Source organism: Prorops nasuta, unplaced genomic scaffold, assembly GCF_024137725.1.
Source record: "Prorops nasuta isolate Cenicafe-Biocafe unplaced genomic scaffold, Cenicafe_Pnas_1.2 PNAS00010, whole genome shotgun sequence".
Classification (NCBI taxonomy): domain Eukaryota; kingdom Metazoa; phylum Arthropoda; class Insecta; order Hymenoptera; family Bethylidae; genus Prorops; species Prorops nasuta.
This window is the reverse complement of record NW_027116807.1, coordinates 6,942,951-6,963,600: the sequence shown is the minus strand read 5'-3', so window position 1 is coordinate 6,963,600 and position 20,650 is coordinate 6,942,951. Positions and strand designations below refer to the sequence as shown.

The window sequence follows — 20,650 nt, the reverse complement described above, 5'->3', positions numbered from 1 at the left end:
CACGCGATTAAATTATCAGGAGAGTCGAGGCTGCGGTTGCGTAACGTTCCGTAGGCAAAATTCATCAATCACTAGCGGATTAATCCAATTGGTTGGTCCTTTTCCTCCTGACAAATCCCAGCGGGCCATTGAGCACTCGTTTCAGGTTTTCACATGGGATAGAAGGGGGAGGGGGGGGGGGGGTACACCTAAAAGCAGTATATAATAATATCGCTGAAAATGAAAGTACACTCTGATCGAATTACGATCCTTCTTTTAATGATCTCATTAGGTAGAATGTGCTCTGGTGATTCTAATGCAAATTTCTCTAATTAGACTTTAGAGATGAGCGATTAGCTCGGCTGGAAAATCTTATCGAAGGGTGTAGCGTAAAAGGGTCGATTGATGATAGGAAAAATTAAGGCGTTTGCCATTTTAGATAAGACTAATAAAAGCAAACTCTCGTGGACCTTTGGCCGCTCTGACCCCTGGGGAGGTTAAGCTACGCTTTTTCCTTGAAGCTGAAATACCCATGGCTGTGCGAAGGAAGAGATCGGACTAAAAACAAAACGGATATTAAAATAGCGTGCCAATTTATAGGCAGGGCTATGAATAGAACGATCCCGTGGGAGGTAGACAATTAGGAAAAGGGACGACGATCGATCAAAGAGGTTAACGCAAGTATCGACGTTAGAGAACTATCGATCTAGAATGAGAGACATGATCACGTGGTTCGTCGAGCGCTACTACTTGACGCGGGAGACTCTACCTACCGGGAGAGTGTCGAACGAAGACAGAAAAGCTGAAAGGTTGCAGTCGAGGTAACTCGAGGAACTGGAGGTAAAATTGCGATAAATCGTGGGGAAAATTGAGATAGGCTGTGGGATAAGTGGTTTTGGAGATGCGGTACGAAAAAGACGGAGATTTTCTGGTATGTTAATAATGGTGGGGAGGTGTTGGAGCGGGAGTAGGGATAAAAAGAGAGAAATTTGATAAGGAATAGACTGAGGCAGGAGGAAAAATAAGAGGCTAAGCTAAGGGAGAAATGTGCAGGGGCTCGTGCGGAGTGGCCGGGTGATTTGGCACATATATCGGGGTGGATTGGATGGGGAATCGAGAGTAAAGTGGGGGGAGGGGGGGGGGGGTGGTGTGGCCTTGCGATAAGGCTAGGACGCTCCGGAGGTTATAAATATGACCGCGCAGCACGGCACGGCGGTATTTCGTCGCGTAACGCCGAGGCGTGCGCATCGTATTTATCTCTCTTTCTCACTATATCTTTTTCAATCGATTTGTTCCTCCCAACCACATTAAGAAGATCGATTTCCAACAATCTTCGGACTCGACGACATGCTGAAGAAACTTCTGACCAAGTCCGGCCGCAGGCTCATGCGGGTGAGAAAACCTCATTTTTTTCTTCTTAACCTGAACGCAATTGTACACACAACACACATGTAAACACACACGCACGTTTGCATACACTCTGATTTCAGTGCTTTACGCATTTGCTGCATCCAAAGCTGTTGCACATAAGCTCCTCCGGTCACACAAATGACCCAATTCCCTACTCTACGGTCGAATGACTTGGCACTGGCATGTCTCAATTTCTAAACGACGCTGAAAACCGCTCACAGCTTATCTTACTGTCGCTCTTCTCCCCATCTTTTTCTTCTCGGCAGCTCTAATTTCGTGATTCAACCATTCCGATCAATTGGGGGAGCACTGAAATGCCATTATAACAGTACGAACCGGTGTTTGAACGGTAAACATATAAGGAAAACAGTTCGTGGGGTTCAATCTGTAATTTTCATCGACCTGTCCTATTAAATTTTTCACTCTAAAGCTAATCTTTTGTTTTTTTTTGTTTTCAATATTTTCAAATAAAAACAATAAACATGTACTTGCAGCATTTTTCCTGTTATTGATTAATAATCTCTTTGAAACTTTCCAAGCAGTCGATAGAAGAGTGCATGGTAAATAGTGATAGGATTATAGTTACATTTTCCGTTATATAGACCGGAATTAAATTTAATAAACAACACGCCCTGTTGCATTAGCTTTAAATACAACCTAGTATCGATTTAAGAACGAGCCTGGCGCAGAAACTAGTTATACAGAAATTATAGACACGGTGCCCGACGCGACAAATTTTTATTCTAAATGACTTGATATCCACACACACACACACAAGGACACACATTGTATATAGAGGGATTTTCTCTAACTACGATATGTAACCTGTGCGTTATTTGAACCACATCACTTTCTACTATCTAGTTTAATGAAATTTTAAAACGCTAATATTGCGCCCTTTTAGTTTAAGAGCCTTCGCTGCTCGTTACAAAAGTATCATGTTCCCCAACTAATCTCGATTAAATTGGAATGAGAAAAATATTCCTATCTTTAACTAGTGTAATCACCGGTTGAACGGTACATGTGCACTAATAGCATCTCTCTCTCTCTCTCTCTCTCTCAAAACTCCTCAATAGATATAATAATGAAACAATAATATAGTCTATCACTTGAAATTCTTTAAATATCACATAAAAACGCTCAGCTCTGTATCTGTTAAAAATATTCAAATAAAATTTTGCATGAGATATCTTTGAATTAAAATAGTAAGATATTTCTAAGCGGACCCACATGCACAAATTTAATCTCTCATAATTACGAAGATAAATGTCTTATTATATCTATCCTTTAAGACGATTTGAGTGGTAGACTCTATTTATACCAAGGATATATTTATGCTACTCGAGTAAAAAGTAATCCTAATATACCTTATATATCTTTTTATATTTATCGACTATAGGATTTTCTGGTATATTCGTTCACAGGCGATCAAGAAACTGTCAACGAAGAGTCACAAAAAGCAGTTAAGCTCGTGGCAAGCAGCCATACCGGATATCGACGCGATGTCACTTTCCTGGTCGTTGCCGTCTCTGGACGCGAAAAGCATTGACACGTATATGACATATGTTGGGGAGAACGAGGATTGTAACTCGAGGTGCTGCCACTGTTGCGAGAACGAGGAGAACCAGAGGAACGAGAACAGAGAGAACGAGATGATACTGTAACGCAACGTTCCTTTCCTACGTCGAGGAGCCGATCTAACCTCGCTTGGCGTTCCTCGTGTCAAACAATAGCACAAAGCAAAGCGAAGCTGCTCGGACACATACTACTTACCCATCGAAGGTAATCAATCCTAAGATCCTTCGAGATTAATATGGCGTCCACTCCCCCTCTGCGTCATCGTCGATGCGACCAATCAGTGCCCGTTTCCACCTACGTTGCTCAAACGACTTTCGATTTTTCGATTCTTCAACGGAATTATTGGTTACGGCACAATAAACCGGATAATAGGTCTATTTCTTTTAACTGTATTTCTTGTGCTTTCCACGCATACTTGTTTCTATTATTTGTATAATTTGACAACGTTAAAAATGCAGCATTTGTGAAAAGGATAACTAAAACATATTAACTTGAAGTTTTTGCGATCAATGGCAAAGCAATGTAGAGAAAGAAATATAGAGTAACTTTTCTGGTGGTGTTTAGTTCGTATCGTAGCTCTCTGTTGTGTCTCATGAATAACGGTACAACAAAAACACAAAAGTTCCTCATAAATCGAGCTTTAGTAAATCTCAATCTGAAAAGTCGTCGACGTCGAACTATTCTGCTGGAGCATACATTATACTACTGAAAGACCCAAGAGATTCTTGTTTACCCAATGATAAAAAACTTTCTGCCGAAATGTTATTCGCGACAAAAAATGATCTCTCTTGGGTTTCAACAAATCGAGCATAATTTTTCTCTCTCATACACACAATCAGTGTTTACTGTCCGAAAGGGCGCATAACGACGAATAGTTCGATTCCCTCCGTAATCCGTTCCAGCGACATTTTTACTGCCCGCGTTATAAGGGGGAAAATGGACAGGTTTTTCTATACGCCACGACTGGGCGGGAGTACGCATCACGCTTACTATTTTCGTTTACTGGAATGTTAATTAATACCAAAGATATATTTTTTTATTTTGTCGTCTTCCAGATTAATTTATTTTAGTTAGAAATTTGTAGCAGTATTATCTTGTTAGCGAAGATTGATCATTAATGTGCACAAAAGCAACAATGAAGAAACTTAACCTCCAAAAGATGCTGGAATTTTTTTAAAGCCGGTGCTTCCACCTATTGGTAAAATGTATCTATTTGGTGAGAAGTGCGAGCTGCAGTAAATTCTATTAAATTTCAAGTTGCAGCAAATATATAAATTGACTAAGATATTTATCAATAGGTAGAAAAACTGGCCGTATAAGGTATGAGCTTGTCGAGTTACTCGTTCAGCTTCAGAATTATATAGCGTATGATATATTTCGTAAGCTCGCGTAGGCTCTTTTAAACTTTGCTGTCATATTATAAAAATTCTTCATTTGAAACTTGAACGAGACTCCAGATATACGACTCGTAGTACAAAGTGCACCAATAAGGTGATAGATTACAAAATCACCTTATTTTTATTATTATTATATCAATAGCCTACGACAGATATCGATAAAACGTCTGAAATATTTTAAAGAGAAATCCCCCACTAGTCGTACAAAAATATATTTGTTGATAAATTTATATTGTAAATAGGAGAACATTATTTTACGATGAAAGTGGTGTTTGACCAATGAATGAGTAATATAGAACGGTTAAGCAGAAATAAAATATGGAAAGATGTGACTATGCAGTGAAATAAAAAAAATTGTAAAAATAACTTGGTCATTAATCAAGTGTCACTCTATTGTACATAGACACACCTATATATTATATATAGTACGTCGTTTTAATTATGCCTGTTACACTAATATCATACTTTATGTTTTCCTTCGTATAATTCGACATCGTAAAAAGTGCTAATAATGTAAATACAGTACAGTTAAAATGAAGAACTGTTTTATCTGTGGACTAAAACATATGAACGAGTAAACCTTATCGCGAATCAATCACGGAGAGAAAAGTATATATCGCAGTATTAATATATCGTATCAATCTTAATAATCCTCTTTGATCTCTTACGATCCTCAGATAAACTTAAATAACAGTTTTCATAAGCTGTATAGGTTAGGTTCCTAAACTCTACATCGATTTAGGGTTATAATGAGATTCGATTAAATTGTATTCCCGAATATATTCACCGAATAGCGATAAAAGATAGTTTGCAGTGATTTTGTAAAGTTTCTCCGGTATAAACGAACATTTTCAATTTCGAAGAAAAAATAAGACTTTCGGCTTTACGAGTGATGGAGAACAAGAATGACACAATCATTTTTTAGAAGATTAAATATATAATTGCAACACCGTACCAAATTGACTATGAGACTTGTAATAAGTTTCTGACTTATCATAATTTCGTACGTTGATTAGAAGATTATCAAGAAGAGATAACTTATTTATTCTAATTATAAGGCTTCGTTTTTGTAAATAAACCATCAAGCACAATTTACTATGTACAGGAATGATGTGTAAGAGTGGTACATGTATGCAAGAGTCTTTGACTAAGAGTGTCGATAAGGCTGTGACTTTGTAATGGGTGCGAATGTCATAAATAAAATAGTTTCAATGACGATTGTCGTTTTTCATATGTCGACCTTTGCCCTTTGCTCACTTTCGATCCAAGCAGCGACGTTATGACGCCTCCAGATAGATCAGCAGATTCGGACCACGGCGATATGGCTTTTTTCACCCACAAATGGTACCACACATTCACATATAGTATTACAGTGGAGGATAAAAAAAGGTACCTTTTCAATATTGAAATTCAAATTATTCAATCCTACTCGAACCAAAATAATATTCGAGTATATCAATATTATACGTATCTAAAATAAAGGAATACATTTTTATAAAAAAGTTGAGTAATTAGTGATTTTATGGTATAGCCCGTTTAATAATTCTGTCTCTGCCACAATTTATTTTCTTTTCTTGTTTCCCGAAAGGTTCGAAAATTAGCAGAGTTATAGCACGTGTTCGCCATCCCACCCTCTTTCAAAACTAGGAGATAACGAGCCACGACCAATTCCAAGCGACTCGGACAATAGCCACGTGTCTCCACGCAATTCCCACTTTTCGAGAATTAGTCGGTCTACTCTCATTCGCGCATATTCATGAATGCCATAATCGCTCCCTGTTTGCTTATTCTCACTTTTTTTTTATTCTCCCGTTGAACTCGTGCTTTCCTTTCTCGCGAAATCCACAATATGCGAATTTAACGAGAGGTCTGACTAGTTTCTCGTATAATAGCAGCGAGGGTGAGGGCGAGGGCTGAAGGGGCACACTAACGACACAAACCCTGGGCTTTTGTCTATTTCAAAATATTTTGCATATTTCTATTTGAATCGCGGTGCCCTTGCATTTCTCCTTTAGTGTCTCGACGGTAAAGTAAGCAAAAGCTTTCTCCGATCCCCGATTCGCTATTTTAGCAGAAATTTTATTTTGGCACAAATAACAGTATTTTCGAGGTAAAAGAAAAAGGTAACGAGAATTTATAGAATATTGTCAATTTATTATAAATTCATATTGCAAAAAATATTCAATCGCATCTCACTCGTATACAGCGATATGTGTTTGTACGTTTGGCGATGGCACATGCGGTATGCGAGTGATTTCGATAAAACCTTCTATTCTCCTATTTTTCAGTTTACAATAGCAGAGAATCGATATACACACGAATATCAAATAAACGAAATATTTACAATTATTTACACTGTACAAACTTAGCTTTACTAATAATTGACAATCTTTTCGCTGATTTCTTGTTAATAAATACTTTTTTTATTCTTTTTTTATTAAGGTACTTGTATGACTATCATCGTGTTGCATCACTCGTAGAAAATATAAATATATTATGTAATATGTATGATTATGACTAAAGTCCCTGAGACTCTCTTTGTACAATTCTGTCTCTTATTCTTTTGGAAGTCTCGAATATTTGGCTGATTAATTTCAATTTATTGAAATTGATTGGATGATAAGACGCTGTTTAAGTTTTCAGAGGAAGAATAATAAAACACCAGGTCGATTTCAATTACACGAATTGGCTGAGATCCCCATGGTCTAAAACAGATGATTCTGGGGTTTCACCCTCTGGTCTTTGGGGAGTGACGAGCTTCGATGGAAAATCGAGTTTCCCCACTGTCCCACGTTCAAAATAGATCACCACAACTTCCCGAAGACCTCACTCGCGCAGGAAGAACGTTTCGTTGATCGCGAGAAAAAGTCTCTGAAGATGGCCTCATTCTTAAGCATTTTTTTCTCAAGCGTAGAAAAAGAAATATCTCATACACAGATTCCTGGAGATATGCAGGATGAGATCTGATGACTTGGTTTGCCAAAACAGTAGCTTAGAAGTAATCATCTAGAAATTTCAGTAGGCAAGTTCGGCTCCCCAGGGTCTGTAGGGTTTGCCGTGTTGCTGTTGAGGATATTGTCCAGGATACTGTCCCCAGCCTAGGGTTCCACCGCCGAGGAGAGGGGGCATGGCGCTGGCACCAGGCGGCATTCCACTAGGGACGGTGCTAGGGGGCTCGTAACTCGGTGCCGTCGACGAGGATGTCAAAGCCGTAGTGGAGGGGGTAATGCTACCTCCACCGGAAGTCGGATGTTCCCTGTGGAAGCTCTGCAGGTGCGAGAGCAAACGGAGTCTCAGTGGATCTCGCTCGTCGAGACCCTCCATCGTCACGAGATAGCGTCCAACTTCGGCGGCGCACTCACCCCACCCCACTGCGTGATAGTCCATTGCCAACTTCGTGCTATCGTAACCTTCAGGTCCTGCGGCAGAAAAATCACCGTGTCATAAGTTTGAACGAAAGAACAGTAATATAAATAAAAAGATTATAAATAAATTAGGTATACTATATATATATATATATATATATATATATATGTGTGTGTGTATATGCACGTAAGTAATATTTCCTGCGTGTTTATAAGAGAGTGGCAGGTGTTTAGTGCCAACATCTGTTTGGCAAACATCTTTGAGATCTGCACGCTGGAAAAGGAATAGGGAGGGGGGGGGGGGGGGGGATATGGTTTAGTTTTTCGTGAACGGGCACAATGACGTAGTACGGGTGTCGAACGTACGTGCACCGAGGCGCGATAGTCGCTCTTAGCTTCAGGCAGTACTAGGTTAGGCACTAGACAGAGTAGACAGTGGCAGTGGCGGCAGCTTTTACGGCACAGCTGGGATCTGGCTTGGGACAGGTAGCGTGGGAACCGTTTAGACCCCTGTAGACAGACTCAGGTCCCTTGCTGTCCCACGATATTATGCAACTTTACACGCCACCCCTCGCGTAAACATCGATTAGAGTCCGCCCGGTATCGCCATGCAGACACCCCATATACCAAATCTCTACTTTCGACCCTAATTTTCTTTCTTTGCTGCTCGTACTAGTTGACTTGACACCGCAAAGACTGAGCAATTTCTCCTCATATCCTCGAACTAACTTATAGTCCCACGATAATGTGCAACTTTATACGTTTTCGTCCCCTTCACGAGTAAACGTCCATTACAGTGTATACGTGAGTAACCTCATTTTCGTGAAGAACGAGAACAGTGCAGAACTTTATTTCCGTAAAGCCAGAAATAACTGGTACCCACGATTCGATACTGTGTGTACAGACTGTCCTCCCCCCTCCTACCTCCAACGAGTGAAATTGTCGATTAGAAGCCATCTCTGATTGATTCTAGAACACTCATCGTTCGATCGAAGACAGTGTCTCCCTCTACCACTACCCGCTACAAGTGTTTTCAACTTTTTTGAATAAAAAAAAAACGAGAAGAAAGGAGAAAACGTGTCTCGTAGGAAATCTGCGTGTGCTGCACGCGCTAAATTTGTCGGAAGGTCGGAACTGGAGTAGGGATCCTTTTGGAGCAGGTGCTGGAAGCTGGGCAGATCCTGTGGGAAGTGTACAGGAAGTCAACGATTCTTCCGAGGTGGTGTTCCCACGATTGGTGGCTGGCCAGGGGTGGGGGACGCGCAGCGCACCCCTCGTAAAGGAGGCGAACCTCGTAAAGGGGCAGATGTCGAATCGGACCCTGTGGGAAACCAGCCTCCACTCATTCACTGACTCGCGTGTACGTGCACGCGCGTCCAAGCCTGTGTGTGCGTGTGTCTGTACGATTCTATTTTCTCTCCGTCTCATTCCTATCCTCCATCGACCATGCTCTTTTTACTTCTCTGTATACACGCTCTGTCTCACTCGCTCCCTCTCTTGTTTGCATACATCGTCCCCACCCACCCCCTCACTCTCCCTCTTCCCACCGAGGAATCAATTATATCAAATTTAATATTCTCAATTAAAAGCAGCCACAAGGGATCCGTTCTATCCACGTGGCCATCGAACAAATTCACTTTTCGCGAGACTCTTCGACCTTCAGACGAGTCAACACAAAACAGTATTATATAGCTATAGTATACACACTGTGGTCGTAGATGGCGTTGCTGCAATGCGCCTTTTGTTTACGAGTATCAAAACAAACGCTCGATTAGTTTCTTGATGAAAAAAAAGGTCAGCAGATTTTGAATGTGTTTTAACGAGGAAATCCATGGACGACAGATGGTTATACGGTTATAGAGTTACAGTTAACCGTATAGGCAGCGTCGCCCTTACAGTCAACAGGTGTCTTCCGGCCCACGTAACATTCGAGATTCGAGAACGCGCGCTCTTCTTATTAATAGCGTTCAGCAAAAAAACTCACAACAACAACACGGCTGCCCGAGTAAACAGTAAACATTCGAGAATACGAACCGAGCGTACACATTTAGTCATAATACAAAGTTCGCTGAAAGTCATGACTTTCTGTATATTAGTTTCTTTTTTAAATCTCTCTTTCTACGTTTTTACCATTGCAAGATTTTAGTCGCCAAGTCGTTGCTCGAATGAAAGAGAGCGAAGCAGATTCAAAGATGTTTCTTTCTTGAAATTTAACGGCTTACATCCGGATGAGGTAACGTTTCACAATAGAGTAGTAAGATGTTACGTAGCATAAGGATCAGAAATATGAAGAAGATAGGAGCTAGAGCTATTCTGTGCGACTAACGGTGATGCGGAACGTTATTTCCGGTTCCGAATAGTTATATGTACCTATACGTACAGGTAAAAGGAAATATTTGACAGGAGCTTTTGTCTATAGAGACAGTACCCAGATAGTACTAGAGGATAACGAAGAAGGGATCGATATTGAACGGATAGGGTAAAATGGATGAAAAGTTTGACGTTATAGAGTTGTGTTTTTATTGGATGATCTAGGAGAGGAGAGACGTGGGAATGAGAGGAAGGGGGAGGCGCATCGTTGGAAGACTGAAAGATTAATGGATCTATTTTTGTTTCCGTGGGATAAAGAGTTTGAGAAGTGGAACTCACCCTTGTTTCGCAGGGTGCGCAGGTGTTCCACGGTGAGCTGAAGGATCTCAGCTTTTTCGAGTTTGCCACTGTGAGGATCTCTTGCTGCTGCTGGCACCAGCCTCCTCAGCTCTCCCAAGGACGCGTTAATCCTATCTCTCCTCTTCTTCTCTATCATCCCCCGTCGACGTTTCCGGGACGCGTGCTGGCACGAATCTCCCCCTGGGGAACTGCAACTGCAAATCGAACCAATTCTAATTCAATCGAAACTCCATCATCAAATCAATCGATATTTCAACATCGAATCATGACTGCATTTTACCAACAAATCGTGAAAATTCTTTAAAAATTAATCTCAGATTGTGACTATTGACAAAGACTAGCAATTTAATCGATTATTCATTTCCCAATTGATAAGAAACATATAAAGTGCAAATAATTCTCCCATGAATGAGGAATGTTACATTTCGAGAGAAAACAATAACAAAGAAGATCTGCATGACTCACGGTTCTTTGCCGCTCTCCTCGGAAAAGACGTCGTCGCAATCCGAGTCGCTCATGGCTCTCTTGAGGTTCCTCTGATGAGGTTGCTGATGTCCCTGAGGCTGTTGCGACTGATTGTCCTGAGTCCTCAATTCTGTAACGTCGATCTTCAACTCGGGAAGTTCGTGAGTAGACCTCAGTTCGGAAAGATCCGGTCTCATGGCGGACATGTCTTGCTGGTGCCTGACGATTTCCGGTCTGTGCATCTCCTGGTGCCTCTGATGGAGGTCCTGATGGCGGTGCATCTCCTGGTGTCGCTGGACCTCCGGGTGCCTGTGCATGTCGTGACGTATTTCCGGTGCTGCAGCGGCGTGCCTCAAGTCGTTGGGTCCTCGCATTTCGTGATGATGACGCATATCGGGATGCTGCGCTTGGTAAGAAGGATGATGGGGAGGGGGTGGGTAGCCCCAGTGATGACCACTCGGCGTACCTGGCAGACTCGCCAAGTGTCCTGGACCGGCACTCCCTGCACCGCTGATCTCGGACGATAACAGAGTACTGTTATCGTCCGAACGCGCTACAACCACTCTCCACATTTTTGGTCAACGCGATTCAAAGTCCAGCTACCCGAGTTAACCAATCATCGCTATTAACGAAGAGCCGCACACACACACACACACACACACACACACACACACAAACACACAATGAAATCAAAATGGAATGCGAAGAAAATTTGCGCGGGTAAAATTGATAAATCTGGTGAAAGGTACTGTGGGTCACTGTTTCCTTGGAAGAGATTAAAGGGGGTGGGTGGGGTATCCACGTGTCGCGAGAAGGAGTTGGAAGTCGCGCTTGGCTTCCTGGTGCACGCGGCAGTGTCTGGCATGCGTGTGCACTGGTCGCGTGGCGGCGGACGTATGTCGTGTGCGGGAGTATCGTGAACGACACACGACGAGCGACCGCGTGCGAGAGCTTCCTGGTGGTGGGGAGAGAGCCAGGGAGAGCGCGGAAGGAGTGGGGGGAACCACGGTACAGCCCTCTTCTGCCTTGGCTGGCTGTCGGGTGCCCCAGCCCGGTGGGGCAGCCTCAAGCTGCTTCAAGGTGAAAGGGACCGATGCAGTCCAGAAGGGGCCGTTTCGTGGGAACGCTTGTGGCGCCCTGATACCCCCCCCCCCCCTCTGCCTTTCATCCGTCAATACACCTTTCTTCCCCCCACCCCACCCCTATTCCATCACTCGTCCTTCAAGCACACGACGCCTTTGTCTCTCCTCTGCACTCGGTCAACGAGATGCACAGGAACTACACTCCACGCATTTTCAGCATTCTCGATTATAGCCTTGGATCCGCGCGAGGATATGAGCTTTGACCCAAATCGAAGCCTCGAGACTCCTTCCGATCATCAACGAGTTATAAAGGGACGCGGGATGAGTGCAAGATGGAGATACGGATTGAATGACTCTTGTGGGTTCCATTGGGAAATTGATAAGTCGCCGGCATAAAATCACTCGGACTCATAATGTAGTAGGGGTGTAACGTTGGGGGCAGCGCGAGGGTGTATCGATTGGGGGTAGGGGTGGCCTGCTGGGGGAAGGGTGCGATCCCGATAAAGTTCACACAGGAATCGTAGGTAGCACGCGCTCGCACGATTATCGCCACTGCGTGGGCCTGGGAACCGAGCTGACTAATCGAATCGTTAACTTTCCGATTCCCGATTCAAAAGTCTCTGAGCTTTTGCGCCCCGCGACTCCTCCACTCTTTCTCAATCCCATGCACATTCTTCGAGAAATGTTTCCTCTCGATCCTTTGGTAATTTTACTTGAGGAGGACGATCGAGATACTGACTAGTTTCGATGAATGGAACGGCCCAGCGGGACTTCTCTGCACGGAGAAAAAAGCGTACGTATCTACGGTGGAATCTGCACACGTCCAACACACGACGCGGGGATGAACGGTGCCTGAAGAGAGCGAGAAGAAAAAGAAAGAGGAGGGAGAGGAAAAAAAATTGGATCACGCGTGTTCTCGCGTGATGGTCCGTTCATCGACTCTCTTGCGCGTGTATACCTTCCGAAACTTGCGTCTCCATCATCCGTAGTTGCCGTGCATAATAAGCTATCTCTCCCCATGAATACTATTCATTCTTCGGCCCACTAAAAGGGTCTGCGTTCCCACAGGTATAATACCCTTCGCGTTTCGACACGTGCAAATATTTCATTCGCTCTTGCTCGTGAAATCGTTAGGAATTTCTCCAGCGTCGAATCATCGTGGTTTCTTACAAGGTGCTAAATAAAACACTCGCTCGATAGTACATTATTTATTGCATGTTTAGGATTAATTTTCTTAGGACTTATAGTTCACAGGATATGTTATATCTAGGTAGGGTATTCCAACGGAGCTGATATAACGACGAATCGACCTTGGTGCTGGGATCGATACTACCGGCACAACTGCATAAGTGTAACGCTAAAGCGACGTAAAAGTTGGATAAGGCTGAAAGCTCGCGGAAGCTTCTCCGGCTGGCACTTCCGGCCGCGAGGCTACAGTAAAAGGGCTGGTTCTGGCTGACTCACGAAGCTATCGATGACTTACATCACTTCGCTCGGTGAACTTAAGTATCCGGCTGGCACTTCCGGTCTGCACGTGAAGTCACGTGCCGGCTGATCGAGGTGTTTCGGGCAGCACGCGTGTCTCGCCCCATACTCACGATCAGCCCCACTACCTTCTTCGTAACTACAACCGCGACGATCAACCAAAACTTCCCAGTTTTGCATTTATCCTTAACCTTTTTATCCATACCAGATGTTTTTTCTGCCTATTGTTTACTTTCTGCGACGGAGAATCTTCCAGGAAGCGGTAACACTTAATATTGCTGCTCCAAGCTTTTTCTTTGAAATCTCCTTAAATGCTAAATATTTATTCCAATTTTTCTCATTCCGCATACAGTGCCTGCTATAAGCGTCTTGAAGTCTTGAATTATTAGTTAGACTCTATAGGAGGTTCGCTGAACAGAAGTATTTGCTAGAAAGGCTAAACACGCATTACAGCATTTAACTTTCTTACTTTTTAGCAACTCGCCGTGAAATGCAAGTACTGCTTTTACGCGAGAATTTCTTCGAGAGATTCATCGACTACTCACTTGCTTGGCAAATATTTATTCATAATTTCACGACGATCGTGAGAGTGGCTTTCGGACGCTGGTCAGACCATCCTCTGGACAAACAATGGGGAGACACCTACGTGCGCGTCCCCATACGCTATGCAAACACGCATAAAATTACGTATTCGCCATTTCAATGGACAGATCGAACCGCGCAACTTTGCTCCTACATATCGGTTTTCTTGCAAAAACAGTGCGGTCGTACGCCGACAGACGGCTCCCCCCTCCCCCCACTCACACTTTTTATCTACCTTCACTTTTACTATTGGCTTTTCTCCCTAATCCAACGTTTGTGGTTATTTCATTAACCCCATTAATCAATTTGTCCATAGCAGCACTATTGGTGATAATCTTTTTAACGCAATGCGATCGGTCTGCGAAGAAAAACGATAAAGCTTGGTCGAGTTACAAGTGTTGGATTATCGATCGAACGGTCATTCTCTCCCCGATCTCGACTACTTGACCTAACCGACAGTTGGCACTGGACACAATCCAAGCACAATCGTTCGTTAATTGGCAGACATTGTCCCGGCATTCTCGGAGATTGCCTTGTCACACTCGCTGCCAATTTCTACTTTACGATTTGTTGCCGCGAACCAACGCCATGACTATCGAGAATTATGAATTTATCACCGATCCGGTTACATGGGCAAATCATTCTCTGTCCACTCTAGCTGTTTGCCCTCGTAAATTCCATGGATCACCGAATATGTCCCAGGGATAACCTCGATGACCACTGCCTAACCCTCATTAACATCAACCTTCCACTCAATCCTAACCTAGCTTTTCGGTATATCGACCATTTTTCGATAACGTTCCTTCTCCTCCGGGCGTAATTTAGCTCGGTCGAAAGGGAGTTTCATGCCCTCTCGTCTAGGTAGTGCTACACGCTGAACGTCACAACGTTGAACGTTTTTGTCTCCCAATTAAGTCTTAGAAGAGCAGAGCAGCCAGCAACGTTTCCCCCCATTTCCTCTCGTTTCGGAGATGACCAGTCACGTCGATTGACACGATTCACGATTTCTGCGCCATCTGTGACCCTCGGGCCTCGGTCCTCGGCTCGACCCATCCAGTATTAATTTCCTGCGACGAGTTAAACGTATTGGATCGAGTTAACTCTACATCCAGCTTTCTCTTAACCGTATTATTGAAATTATCGACAATTAACGAACTCGAGGGAACCTGAAACTTGATTTATTTCTAAAGTTTAATGAAAATCTAGTAATAAGTGATGGAGCCGGAACGTGCAAACTCTTGAGAAACGGCGAGAGCTTGATTTATCGTTGAATCCTATAAAAATGGGGGGCGTACATTTGGCAATTGTAAAATTCCCACGAATTTCTGGCAAAAAATGGAGATTTAGTGGACGTTACGAAGGCGAAGAAAAAAGCTTAACGAAGTCAATGCTATGAGATACAATAGGAATTGGTGCGCCCTTAAAAATTATTGCCCCATTTAAAACTCGGCCCCAATCGTCATCGCGATTCGCCGCGGTCCGTGGCCACTCAATTGCCAGCAAGTGCATCGTAAAACGTCACGCGCGATGCCATATATAACCAACTTTTTTTCCTCTGATTTTAAAAGTTGACAGCTGTCAGTAAGAGTTGACAGACCATAACAGAGAGACCCACGTTTTAACGTCCTCCATTCGACTACGCTCGGACAAACCACTCATTAATCCTTAAATGTATAGTGTATCAAAAGTGATACGATACCCTTAGTGCAGTATATTCCTAATCATTTATAATGATGCTTTTAAAATTTGACAAAAATTATTTAAATTCTTTAACAGGAGCAAAGAATAAAAAAACTGTGTGATCACTATCGGTTTTATGTAAAATAGAGAAATTGATTGCTCTTTTTCATTTCGTTTCGAAGAAAATTATGATTGGTTGGCAAATATAGTAGGTAGGTTTAGATATATATGAAGAGGTAAAAGTTGATTTCTTGTAAATGTTAAATTCATTAATATATAGCGATGGCTCCTCAGTCGTGGTGAATGAGTTAAAATTTCACCTAGAATAAACAGAGAAATGTGAAAGGGTAATTGTTCCGGGGTAATAATAAAAGCAAAATTTATAAAAATCAATAGCAATCGATCAAGACTTCACAGTTTACAATATCACGTGCAGCATCGTGCGAATTAGGATATATGATTGATGAGTTCCCAATCGTCCTCCAGTATTGTTCGGGTCTAGTGGGACCACGTCCTCCACAAATGCTATCTTAATTTCTTTTCCCTGCAATTTGGCCCTTTCGGTTTGTCCATTGTTATCAAAGATCGTCTAAAGTGGTTGCATTCAATTCCTATATACGCATATATATATATGCCTTAAAATCAATAAACCATTTGGCTCAAAATAGAAAATTCTTTCATAGAAATACCAGTTGAAAGTATATACTTGAACTGCTTTAACTTTTCGATATTTTTCTCTTTTAAAAAGATATTGTTAGAAATGGATACATACGAGCCAAGGGCCCGATGTAATTGCGTAGTCAATTGTAGTCGATAAAGGTGAAAGAGAAAGATATATTTTAAAAGTGCATCAAGTGCCATCTGTATTTTTCTACTTTAAGATTCCTACCTTGACCTCCCACTACCAAATCTGTATTATCGGCGTGATGATTGGTGGGTATTTAGCCACCTATGAGCAGCGTGCGTAACTATTGTAACTAAGTAAATTAGCACAGTTGCCCCCCCCCCCCCCCCAGTTTACCACTTACCATTAGTGATACAGAAGAACTACGGAATTGGTTGTTATATTGTTATAAATGGCCGCGTGGTCAGTGTTTTGGCAGTAAACACGTGAAAAGAAGAAACAGAGAATGTCTGGAGCAGGAGATGAAATTATAAAACAGAAGGGTCATAGGGAGAGAAAATCAGGACGCAAAGCTGATAAGAAGAAAGCAAAATCCTTACATGTTCAAGAATTATCGGATAAGCAAAGGAATCCTAAAGCCTTTACTTTTAACTCTGCTGTAAGGGCTGAGCGAAGATTTAGAAGAAAGCAAGATATAGAAACCAAAAAACAGCATATTCCTTTAGTTGATAGAACTCCCATAGAGCCACCTCCAGTTTTGGTTGCTGTAGTTGGTCCGCCTAAAGTAGGGAAATCATTGGTATTACAATGTTTAATCAAGAGCTACGTGAGACAACCACTGGCAAATATCCAAGGGCCTGTAACAGTTGTTTCAGGAAAAAGACGTAGAATTACATTTATGGAATGTAACAATGATATTAATAGTATGATAGACATTGCAAAAGTAGCAGACTTGGTTCTGCTTTTAGTCGATGCATCATTTGGTTTTGAAATGGAAATATTTGAATTCTTGAACATTTGTCAAGTTCATGGTATGCCAAGAATTATGGGAGTTTTGACTCATTTAGATCTCATTAAAAATGCCAAACAATTGAGAAGAACTAAGAAGATACTAAAACAGAGATTTTGGACAGAAGTATATGCTGGTGCAAAGTTATTTTACTTGTCTGGTCTGTTACATGATGAGTATCTGCGTAATGAAGTTAAGAACTTAGCTAGATTCATATCTGTGATGAAGTTTAGACCTTTAACTTGGAGAACAACTCATCCATATATATTAGCTGATAGAGTAGAAGATTTAACTTCACCAGAATTAATTAGGCAAAATCCAAAAACGGATAGAACTATTTGTTTATATGGGTATGTTTTAAAAACTAAATTTAATAATATAATTTATAAAAACAGATTTTATTCATGAACCTACCTTTTCAGGTATGTTAGAGGAGTTCCGTTAAACAAAGAATCATCAGTTCATATTCCTGGATGTGGAGATCTTAGAATAACTGATGTCAGCTTTTTACCAGACCCATGCCCTCTTCCAGAACAATTGAAAAAGCGTGCTTTGGTTGAAAAAGAACGATTAATTTATGCACCATTCTCTGGAGTAGGAGGAATAGTTTACGATAAAGATGCTGTTTATGTGGAACTGGGAGGTAGTCATTCTTATAAACAAGAAGATACTGGATTAATTGGATCTTTAATGGAAACACAAGAGACACTAGATGAAAAATTACAATGCAGTGAACTTACATTATTTACTGGTGCAGCTCCAATAAAATCAAGTGAAATCACAAGCAGTTATAATTCTGATTACAGTGAGAGACCTGTAATTGATAATGGAAGAATTAGACGTAAAGTGATATTCTCTGATGCCCAAAATGGCTCAAAGAATAATTCAATAATGGATGAATTGAAAAAGATTTGTTCTGACGATGAGAGTGATGATGAAAATGAAGAGGAAGATAATGAGGTTATAGAAACAGGAGTCAAAAGAAAATCTGAAACTTCTGAAGTCGATAAGCAATCTAAAAAGCTTAAATCTTCAGATTCATCTATCAAAAATGGTAATGACTCTTCTGACGAATCAGATGATGAATCAGAAAACGAAGAAGAGGAAGAAAACATGTCACATACAAAGAGCGATAAAGCAGAGGAATCAAATATATGTCAAAGTGTCAAACCAGACAATGTAGTTAAAAATAAAATATTGGAAGCTCTTAATATGTTAGACACGCATTTAGAAGAAACAAAAGAAACTAAGACGCTCGACGGAGAAGAAAGTTTTGATGAACTTAGCGATAACGAATCGAGGGCAGAATTAGAAATGGACAAATTTGTTGAAGGAAGTGACATGGAAGATGAAGAAATTGAAGATGGAGAAGAAAGGAACAAAAGAGACGAAGAAGAAGCAAGCGATGAGGATAAAGAGGAAGACGAGGATGACGAATTAAAGTGGAAATCGAATTTAGCGCAAAAAGCACAAGAGGGATTTTTGAGTCGTCAACGAAGCAACAAAAATCTCATGAAAATGGTTTATGGTGTATTTGAAAACAGAAAAATTAATGGAGAAGAGAAAACTGATGAAAAGGAAACGGATGATTCCAAGGATGATATCGGTGGAATTTTTAAGATTGTAAAAGAGCAGCAGCAACAAAAAATTCAGGATCGCGAGCTCCAAAATCAGGAAGAGAGTTCGTTCTATTCCTTGGCGGCTCCACGTGATTGGTTGGAAGATAACAACAGAGCATTATTGGCCAATAGATTTGTGACTGGTAAGTGGAAGGAATCAGAGGATGCTGAAGAGCTTCTGAAATTAGATGATATGGATGATGATGAGATATATGGTGACTTCGAGGATTTGGAGACTGGTGAGAAACATAAATCGGAACAATCCGAAGAAGCACCACGGGAACTGACCAAAGAGGATGAAGAGAGGAAAGCATTGATCGAGAAGAAAAAGAAGTTAAAAGAAAAATTCGACTCAGAGTACGACACTGGGGAGACGAAAACTTATTACGACGAGTTAAAAATGGAAGTAGAGAAACAAGCGGAGTTGAATAAAACAGAATTCGAGGGTGTCGATGATGAAATTAGAGTTCAGTTGGAAGGATACAGACCAGGGATGTACGTCCGCGTAGAAATAGGAAAAGTACCATGCGAATTGATCACTAATCTGGATCCAACGTATCCTTTGATCATCGGAGGTCTATTACATGGAGAGGAGAATATAGGATATGTTCAAACCAGAATAAAGAAGCATAGATGGTACTCGAGAATTCTTAAGAGTAGGGATCCATTGATATTGTCTGTTGGTTGGAGAAGATTCCAGACGCTTCCAATATTTTCAAAGTTGGAGGACAACATGAGAAATCGAATGCTAAAATACACGCCGGAGCATGTAGCTTGTATGACTCATTTTTGGGGTCCAATCACTCCTCAGGGAACTGGCGTCCTTGCAATCCAAAATGTGGCGACTAGAGAGCCAGGATTTAGGATAGCGGCTACAGGTTCTATCGTAGAACTTAACAAAAGTACTCAAATTGTTAAGAAGCTTAAACTAACTGGTGTTCCCTTAAAAATTTATAAGAAAACTGCCTTTATCAAAGACATGTTCAATAGTTCATTGGAAGTTGCCAAGTTCGAAGGTGCAAGAATCAAAACAGTGTCAGGAATTCGTGGTCAAATCAAGAAAGCAGTATCGAAGCCTGAAGGATGTTTCAGGGCGACTTTCGAAGATAAAATATTGCTGAGTGACATAATTTTCTGTCGTACGTGGTACAAAGTTGACGTTCCTAAGTTTTATAATCCAGTTACATCTTTACTGTTACCACCCGATCAAAAGAATCATTGGATTGGAATGAAGACCACTGGTCAACTAAAGCGAGAAAAGAATATTAAGGCCGAGGTCAACCAAGATTGCTTATATACCCCTGTGCAAAGAGGCACTAGGGTCTTCAAGCCTCTAGTCATACCACGTAGCTTACAGAAGGAGCTTCCCTACAAAGATAAACCTAAGAACCAGTCTCTTATTAAGGATGCAAAAACTAAATTTGAGAATCGTAGAGTCGCTGTGGTTAGGGAGCCAAAGGAGGAAAAGGTCGCTAGAGTCATGAAAATGATTAGGACGGTCTACGCCCACAAGCAAGAGCAATTGAAGAAGGATGCGAAGAGCAGAATATCAGCTCATCGAGCAAAGATTGCTGCTGAAGAAGCCAAAAAGTTGAAACATCAAAAAATCAAGAAAAAGGATATTTTCAGAGATCTTAGCAAAATGGAAGCGAAGAAGAAGACAAGGCGGTAATACTGAAGATAAATGAAAAATGCGAAATAGTA

General features: G+C 41.5%; 3 protein-coding genes across 5 annotated transcripts; 2 read left to right on the top strand and 1 right to left on the bottom strand.

Moving 5' to 3' along the window:
- The first annotated feature begins 1,175 nt into the window (after positions 1-1,175).
- On the top strand, positions 1,176-5,580 carry LOC136776708 (uncharacterized). Its single transcript, XM_066732463.1, has 2 exons — positions 1,176-1,371; positions 2,814-5,580. Exons 1-2 carry the CDS (start codon positions 1,327-1,329, stop codon positions 3,051-3,053), a joined length of 285 nt encoding a protein of 94 aa, XP_066588560.1. The 5' UTR covers positions 1,176-1,326; the 3' UTR covers positions 3,054-5,580.
- Positions 5,581-6,542: 962 nt separating this feature from the next.
- Positions 6,543-11,733, bottom strand: LOC136776733 (hairy/enhancer-of-split related with YRPW motif protein 1-like). Of its 3 annotated transcripts, none has more exons than XM_066732532.1 (3): positions 10,865-11,733; positions 10,379-10,611; positions 6,543-7,783 (listed from the first exon to the last, which is right to left on the bottom strand). In XM_066732532.1, exons 1-3 carry the CDS (start codon positions 11,434-11,436, stop codon positions 7,380-7,382), a joined length of 1,209 nt encoding a protein of 402 aa, XP_066588629.1. In that variant the 5' UTR covers positions 11,437-11,733; the 3' UTR covers positions 6,543-7,379. The 3 variants fall into 3 exon arrangements, with proteins under 3 accessions (XP_066588629.1, XP_066588630.1, XP_066588631.1); XM_066732533.1 differs by having other exon boundaries at positions 10,379-10,593; XM_066732534.1 differs by having other exon boundaries at positions 10,379-10,587.
- Positions 11,734-16,780: 5,047 nt separating this feature from the next.
- LOC136777184 (ribosome biogenesis protein BMS1 homolog) lies at positions 16,781-20,618 on the top strand. Its single transcript, XM_066733280.1, has 2 exons — positions 16,781-17,677; positions 17,750-20,618. The coding sequence occupies exons 1-2, from the start codon at positions 16,824-16,826 to the stop codon at positions 20,616-20,618; spliced, it is 3,723 nt and encodes a 1,240-aa protein (XP_066589377.1). The 5' UTR covers positions 16,781-16,823.
- The last annotated feature ends 32 nt before the right edge of the window (positions 20,619-20,650 follow it).